The 8,608-nt window shown below is 50.0% G+C and overlaps 1 protein-coding gene across 1 annotated transcript in view; it reads right to left on the reverse strand.

Annotated features, from left to right (window-relative positions):
• LOXL2 (lysyl oxidase-like 2) overlaps positions 1-8,608 on the reverse strand; it is a 119,006-nt gene that overhangs the window by 11,079 nt on the left and 99,319 nt on the right. The window contains exon 10 of the mRNA XM_010848211.1: positions 6,604-6,847. Within this exon, the coding sequence (XP_010846513.1) occupies positions 6,604-6,847 (244 nt within the window). The remainder of the gene's footprint in view (positions 1-6,603; positions 6,848-8,608) is intronic.

Genomic DNA, 8,608 nt, shown 5'->3' on the forward strand with positions numbered 1-8,608 from the left:
AAGCATCTTTTAATTTCGTGGCTGCAATCACCATCTGCAGTGATTTTGGAGCCCCCAAAAATAAAGTCTGACACTGTTTCCACTGTTTCTTTAGAAAACGTTTAAAGTGGGAGTATGGTCGGGAGGGAGACAGAATGAAGAGGGGAAGAAAGGGTGGGAAGAGCAGGCACTGATGAACAGGGAACACATGTGTCCCAAACTAGGCGATGGAGGCAGAAACTTGTGCTCCTGGCATCAAGAAAATTTTTTTTAAAAAGAGGGGGAAAAAGGGGCTTTGAGACCCCGTGGGAGGGAGAGGGTGACCGGCACATCCTCTAGAAGGGAGCAGAGAAGGAAGAGAGATTGTGCACCCCCGTGGCTCTTGCCCCGGATGAACATTTACCTAAGAGGGTCCCATCTCATCCCTCGGGAAGAATTGAGAACAGATGCAGGTTCTTGGAAAGGCCTGTGTTTGGTGCAGAGTAACATGGAAAACATGGCTTCCGAGAGGCCTTCCTGAGGGGCTTGGTGCCAGGCCCATCCTAAGCTGCTACACGTCTTATCACAAGTGGCTGCAAGTATTCGCACTCGCTCGTCTGTCATTCCAGCAACATTTGGAAAATGGGAGAAGGCACCAGGTGCCAAGGTTTGGGGAACAGAATCATGAGTTTTGTTTCCCTGTGACCTGAGTTCCCTCCGCAGGAAAGAGGGAATGATAGCATGACCCCCGTCAGGGGTTCTGTAAAGATGAACTAGGAGACGGACTTCCCTGGTTGAGTCCAGAGGCTAAGACTCCACCTTCCAATGCAGGGGGTGTAGGTTCAGTCCCTGGTCAGAAAGCTATGATCCCACAGGCCTTGCGGCCAAAAAACCAAAACATAAAACAGAAGCAATATGGTAACAAATTCAATAAAGACTTTAAAAAAATAAATAAAAGTAAACTATTAACAGGAAAGAAAACATGGATTAGAAGTCACAGAAATGCCTAACACGGGGCTTGAGACAGAGGAACACTCAGTACCTGTCCACCCTCTCCTTACCGCTGCTACTCCCCTGAGTGATGGAGTCCTGCTTTATTACTATCAACACCGCTACCATTGCTACGACTGTGTGTATTAGTCACTCAGTCGTGTCTGACTCTTTGCGACCCTATGGACTGTAGCCTGCCAGGCCTCTGTCCATGGGATTCTCCAGGCCAGAATACCGGAGAGGGTTGCCATTCCCTTCTCCAGGGGACCCATTGCTACGATTATTTCCTGGCCGACAGCAGCTTCCTCGCCGCAACCCCCCCACCCCACCCCCAGCCTTAGGTGTTTGCCCTCAGGCTGTCTCGGCTGGATGGGAACAGAAGAGGACAGAGAGAAGAGGAAAATTAAAAGGACAACTTTTCAGAGAGGAAATGAGAGGCCCTTTCCCCTTCTTCCTGCATTGGGCTGGTGCTATAAATAACGTCAAAAGTTCCTAACTTGGGCTTTTCCCAGGTCACTTGGGTTCCTGGGTAAAAGGATGCTGAGCCAGGGACCCATGGGGAACAGTTACAAGGATGCATTCTGTGGCAGTTGAAGGAATGACTTTGAAAGAGTCTATTTTGGCTTCTTGAAGGAGCAAGATGGGACACAAGGTCTGACTCACTGCCTAAAACATGTCTACCTCTTTCAGAGAGGGGTTTATGTTGCTATGTTTACTGGCTGGAAAGACTGAAGAGGAATAGGTTTATGTTCCGCTGTCTAAACAAAATGCAGACGGAGCCCACAGACAGACTCTTGTAAGGCTGACCTTCTCCTGCTGCCCATGCTTCCTGCAGACTTGATTTAAGAGTCTTCCCCGACTCTTCGTTTTTTCCCCTGTGGACACAGGGAGGGAAGCAGCTGGCTGGAGACTCATGATGCTAGCTAGCTGTGGTCCGGGAGCCTCTGTGTTTTACTGCTGGGGCGTGTGTGGACATCACCTCCCGGGCCACCTCTCCTCCCAGCGGGCTGGTTGGAAAGCCCAGGGGCACCCACCCTTCACCACCCACACTCACACCCCAGGAGATTCAGATCGAGGCTGCTGGGAAGGAGGGAGGAAGCATCTGGTGATCCAGGGACATTTTCTCATTTCAGGCTGAGCGTCCTAATCTTCAGAGGTCTAAGAGGTAGCCTGATCTATGGGATAAAGACAGGGAAACACCGGTTTGCAGAGATTCAGGAAGTCTAGGCAGGAGAGAACACCGGACACTAGCTCACTGGAGGCCGGCGGAGGTCGTTGCAACTTGGCGGAGAGGAAGGGTGATCTTCCACCGTGAGACTAGAGAGCGAGGTACACTAAGGCACGGCACCAGCCGAGGTACAGGGTTCTGGGTGGACACGCGGATGACAAAGACAGTCCAGAACAAGAAGTGAGGTTTGGGTATGTTCTTTGTTACCCTAGGTCATCTCGGGCCCGGATAAGACTTTCCGTCTGAGCATCAGCGCATGTTACAGAGATGCTTCACTCTTCTTCCTTTCTCATACCAGCCATGTGTCCCCCGGTGCCTCCAGGTTGGCCAGTCCTGACTGGCATTCAGGTGTGGATCAGAAGATGCTCCCATTCCCATTTCAGAGAACGTAGGGGCGTGTTCCAACCTCAGGAGGTGCTGCCACAAAAGGGCAGGAGCCCTTCTGCTCGCTCGGCCTTGCCCTTCCCCACCTGCTAGGCAGTCCTCGGGTGGAACAAAGCCCTCCCGCATGGGATGAAGGCCTCAGTTTGGCTCACTGAGGCCGCACTGAATCTGCAGGGCTTTGACCCAAAACATGGGCTGCTCTGCACATGGTGGCGGGGGTGGGGGGGTGATGAACGAAGTCCCGCCTTTTGTAGCCGGGCCACCCGTGATCAGAGGGTCTGGCACCTGTGTTGGATATCCGTCTCCCTGCATCTCCAGCTCCCAGTTCCCCTCCTGAGGTAGGGGGCAAGGCAGGATGCTGCACCCTGGGACACAGCGGGGGCTGAGAACCAGAAGCGGCAAGGCTGCTCTGTGACATCACGTGCCAGGTGAGCAGTGTGGCCCACTAGCTGGGGCGCAAGAAGCAGGAAGGGGACCCCCATCAGGATCATCAGTCAAGAGCCATGGTGATGAGAGAGAATGGCTCAGAGCATTTCCCTTTAGGCTGGCTCGTGAGGAGGCTCTGAGACGGCTCAGTCTCTGAGCGTCGCCTTGTGTGTGCCTGCTCAGTTGCTAAGTTGTGTCCAACTCTTTGTGACCCTATGAACTGTAGCCTGCTAGGCTTCTCTGTCCATGGGGATTCTCCAGGTAAGAATACTGGAGTGGGTTGCCATGTCCTCCTCCAGGGGGTTCCTGACCCAGGGATTGAACCCACATCTCTCCTGTTTCCTGCACTGGCAGGCGGGTTCTTTACGGCTTTGCCACCTGGAAGCCCCTGTGGTGTTTCATCTTAGCACTTTCAAAGACTATATCTCTGTTCCTCATCATAGCATCAGCTAAATTGGGAGTGACCATTTTGCAGACTCAGGCTAACTTGAGCCAGAGTTCTCAACTTTGACTTCACAGATGGGCTTTAGCATCTGTAAATCTGCTGAAACAGGGTGTAAAATCCAGAAATAATTTTTTTGAGTTGAGGATGGGTCAGTTCTCATCATGCTCCCAAAGGGACCCAACAGAAAGATTCAGGGCCAGGAGTCCTGTTGAAGGTCCTCCCACAGGTCCTGGAGAAGCTCCCCTGGAGCTCTGGAGGCCAGGCGTGGGGAGTTTCTTACACTCCCTGGGGTCTTGTGGTCAGAGGTTCTCAGCCACAGTCCAGGAGGGCAAGGCTGAAGGGACATATGCTTAGCCAGTGTGATCTTTCCCACCCATTCCTTCCAAACCGTTGATTGCAACATCTGTAAACAAAGAAAGGAAATAGACCACAGGAAAAGCAGGGTTTGGGGCAGGGAGGTCAGGGTGGCTTGGAGCTCCGGCTCAGAAGAAACACTTCCGCTCCAGCTCAGAAGAAACACTTCCATGAGGTCACCGTGTGTATTCTTAGAGAAGAAACCATTTCTTGGAGAGCAAGCCTATGTCACAAGGAGAGCCCTACCGTGTGATGTCTGGGTGGAGCACCATATATGGGGCAGAGACTCAATTACCTTCTACTTATAGATCCAAAGGGCAGCGCTTCCGCCATGTATTCTCGGAAGGAAATCAGGCACCCATATGTCAGGGCTTTAATTTTACTCTCTGACTCCCTCCCTGCAGAAGACCTCCATGCTTCTATATAAAGACCCAAACATCTTTGGCTAATTAGGACTTTCAGGACATACCAAGAGTAATTGCAGTTGACCTTTGAACAACGCAGAGGTTAGGGGCACTGACCTCCGAGCAGTTGAAACTCCAAGAACTGTTATCTCAGCCTCAGAAACAAAGGAGCTCAGAAATGACTCACCCGAGGGCAGGAAACTGAAACTGCCTGGATAGAATCTGGACACAAGCAGCCCTAATTCTTTTGATTCCACGTATTGTGATCTCTAATCGAACACAAACTTTTCCCCACACTGAGTTAATTTAAAAGCTATAAAATGAAAATATGTAGAGGTACTACGTTAATTGGAAAAGAAAAATTCATGTATAAAGGGACCCACGCATTTCAAATCTGTGTTGTTCAAGGGTCAACTACATAAAGGAATATTAGCACCCCCAAGTTCTATCACAGTCCTTTCTTTCTTTTTTTTTTTGATACAGACCATTTTTGACCAGATTATTAAATCTATTACAATAATGCTTCTGTCTTATGTTTTGGTTTTCTGGCCATGAGGCACGTAGGGTCTTAGCTCCCTGACCAGGAGCTAAGAACCTGCAACCCCCTGCATTGGAAGGTGAAGTCTTCACCACTGGGCCACCAGGGAAGTTCAAATTGTCCTTTCTTTTGAAATGGAGTGAACAACTCTATCCCTAAACAGTTTCAAATGTGACTAGGCCATAAATTATGACATGAAAAAGCAGCCCAACAGATTTGTGATGAAGACTAGGGGAAAGACAGGAAAGGGTTAGTTGCTCAGTCATGTCTGACTCTTTGTGACCCCATGGACTGTAACCCACCAGGCTCCTCTGTGCATGGGACTCTCCAGACAAGAATACTGGAGTAGGTTGCCATTCCCGTCTCCAGGCGATCTTCCTGACCCAGGAATGGAACCCAGGTCTCCTGCATCACAGGCTGATTTTTTTACTGTCTGAGCCACCAGAGGAGCCCTTCTGAAGACTGGGGGAGGTACCAGGAAGGGCACATACTGGGAGTCAGGCAGGCCCCAGTTAGGACCCCTATTCCCCAACTTCATCCTGGACAAGTCATGTGAATGCAGAGCCACAGCTTCCTGATTCAGAATAAGGAGGGTACCCTGCCTGGTACCTTTTTCTACCAACTCTAGTTCTTGTGTCCCTAACAGTGATCATCACACTTCAGAGCTGGAAGGACCTAGAGGTCAGCCAGACTGGGGCCTCTCAGACTGATGGCACACAATCCCTTGGGGACCTGTTAACATGCAGATTCTTACGCAATTGTCAATCTCCCAAGGGCCCTGGATTTGACACTGACTGCAGATGCTGCCAGCCCTCGTGGGGACCTGATGCAAAACTCTTGTAGGGATGGGAATTTAAGCACAGCGACCCTGCACTCCAGCTGGGTCAAAGTCTGTGGTCCCTCGGGGAAGGGGTGGGAAGGTGGCTGCCATGTTGAATGGCAGGGGCCTCCCTCTGTTCGTTTTCAAAACTGTTCACTCTGTTCCCTCAACCCACCCAGCTCAGGTCAGAGCAGCAAAATGAGAGCCAGCAGCAACAGACAGAGGGTTCTGGATTAGGGTGGGAATCAAGCAAAGGAACAAAAGGAAAGGGGTTGGGGAGCACAGGGAGATGAATGGCAAGGCTTCTGTTGGCTCCAGCTTGGGCTGGCTCTGGGGCTGTGCTCTGCTCTCATCCAGGAATTTATATAGCACTGGGAACAAGCCACAGACTGAGGGTGGGAAGGGACAGTGGAGGTCCCAGCTGATGTGGCCCAGATGGCCTGACATCATGCAGCTGGTTAGAGGCATGGCTGGGTTGAGAGACCAGGTCTCATGACTCCTGGGCCTAGAACTTGTGTCTCCACACTCACCCTCTTCCTAGAGACGTCCAACATGTAGAGCATACTGGTCTTTAAAATAACCCACATGCCACAAGTAGAGAGACTGCATGCCGCAACTAGAGAAGCCTGGGCACCACAACGCAGACCCAGTACAGCCAAAAATAAAGATAAAGTAGACTAGACTAGAATAAAATATATTTCTACATGAACTCAGCATCCAACACCTGCAGCACCCCAAGCTCCCTGCAGAGCACGAATGTGCTGAGAACACACCTGACACCATTGACTGAGGTCAGTGGAGGGGCACTGGGTTCTCAATGAAGTTTGTTTCTGAGGTGTCAGGGGCAAGAAAGAGAGCAGGCTTGGAGAGGGTGAGGTGGGCCAGGGCCTCTGGGAGGGGAGAACGCTGTCTGCAAATGTAAAGGAGCCCTCCAGCTAGGGGGAGCCCTGCCCCCAGGACCATGTGGCCGCTCAGCTGTGTCTAAGTGGCCCTGTGAGTCTGCGTCCCATCTGGGTCCCGTGGGTTGGCAGGCTGGGGCAGGGAGGGATGGCTCACCTGTGGCAGTCATGCCAGATCCAGGCATGGCGCCCGTTCTTGGGTCGGAAGTCGGACTGGCCATTGTTGTGGATCTGGGAGGAGAAGCGTAGGAGCCGCCGGTAGCCCGTGGTGGGGTTGGTCTGGGCGGCCGAGGCCGAGAGGCAGTTCTCCTCCATGGCGCACTGCAGCATGAACATGGGCCGGTCCTCCAGGTAGGTGCTTTGCTGCACGATCTCTGCGTTGAGGACCAGGTCAGGGGCGGCTGGGAGCAGGGCAGACACAGGCTTCAGACAGGCCAGAGACCCCACGCCCCTTCCCACCTAGGTTTCCTCTGATTTCCGAGCAGTGACTGGCCTGCATGCCTGCCGAGCATCTGGAACTGGTTCTTGTGGTCTCCCCTATCCGGGACAGGGATTACTACCCCCAACTCCTTCTCCCTTCTCTGAGAGCCCTGCTGGACACCTCTGCAGATCTCACTGTGTGCATGCATGCTTAGTGGTTCAGTGGTGTGTGACTCTTTGTCATGTTTGCAAAATATTGTCAGTAGTTCAATCTGGGTAATGGGTCCATGAGGCTTCATTATATTAATATTATTCTATCTCCTTTAGAATAATCCTGGAGTAACAGGCAAATTTGGCCTTGGAGTACAGAATGAAGCAGGGCAAAGGCTAACAGAGTTCTGCCAAGGGAATGCACTGGTCATAGCAAACACCCTCTTCCAACAACATAAGAGAAGACTCTACACATGGACAACACCAGATGGTCAACACCAAAATCAGACTGATTATATTCTTTGCAGCCAAAGATGGAGAAGTCCTATACAGTCAGCAAAAGCAAGACCAGGAGCTGACTGTGGCTCAGATCATGAACTGCTTATTGCCAAATTCAGGCTTAAACTGAAGAAAGTAGGGAAAACCACTAGACCATTCAGGTATGACCTAAATCAAATCCCTAATGATTATACAGTGGAAGTGAGAAATAGATTTAAGGGACTAGATCTGATAGACTGAGTGCCTGATGAACTATGGCTGGAGGTTTGTGACATTGTAGAGGAGACAGGGAACAAGACCATCCCCAGGAAAAAGAAATGCAAAAAAAGCAAAATGGCTGTCTGAGGAGGCCTTACAAATAGCTGTGAAAAGAAGGGAAGCAAAAAGCAAAGGAGAAAAGGAAAGATATACCCATTTCAATGCAGAGTTCCAAAGAATAGCAAGGAGAGATAAGAAAGCCTTCTTCAGTGATCAGTGCGAAGAAATACAATGGGAAAGACTAGAGATCTCTTCAAGAAAATTAGAGATAGCAAGGGAACATTTCATGCAAAGATGGGCTCAATAAAGGACAGAAATGGTATGGACCTAACAGAAGCAGAAGGTATTAAGAAGAGGTTGCAAGAATACACAGAACTATACAAAAGACATCTTCACGACCCAGATAATCATGATGGTGTGATCATTCACCTAGAGCCAGACATCCTGGAATGTGAAGTCAAGTGGGCCTTAGAAAGCATCACTACGAACAAGCTAGTGGAGGTGATGGAATTCCAGTTGAGCTATTTCAAATCCTGAAAGATGATGTTGTAAAAGTGCTGCACTCAATATGCCAGCAATTTGGAAAACTCAGCAGTGGCCAAAGGACTGGAAAGGTCAGTTTTCATTCCAAGAAAGGCAATGCCAAAGAATGCTCAAACTACCGCACAACTGCACTCATCTCACACGCTAGTAAAGTAATGCTCAAAATTCTCCAAGCCAAGCTTCAACAATACATGAACCATGAACTTCCAAATGTTCAAGCTGGTTTTAGAAAAGGCAGAGGAACCAGAGATCAAATTGTCAACATACGCTGGATCATCAAAAAAGCAAGAGAGTTCCAGAAAAACATCTATTTCTGCTTTATTGACTATGCTAAAGCCTTTGACTGTGTGGATCACAATAAACTGTGGAAAATTCTGAAAGAGATGGGAATACAAGACCACCTGACCTGCCTCTTGAGAAATCTGTGTGCAGGTCAGGAAGCAACAGTCAGA

This window comes from Bison bison, unplaced genomic scaffold (assembly GCF_000754665.1).
Source record: "Bison bison bison isolate TAMUID 2011002044 unplaced genomic scaffold, Bison_UMD1.0 scf7180017864261, whole genome shotgun sequence".
Lineage (NCBI taxonomy): Eukaryota > Metazoa > Chordata > Mammalia > Artiodactyla > Bovidae > Bison > Bison bison.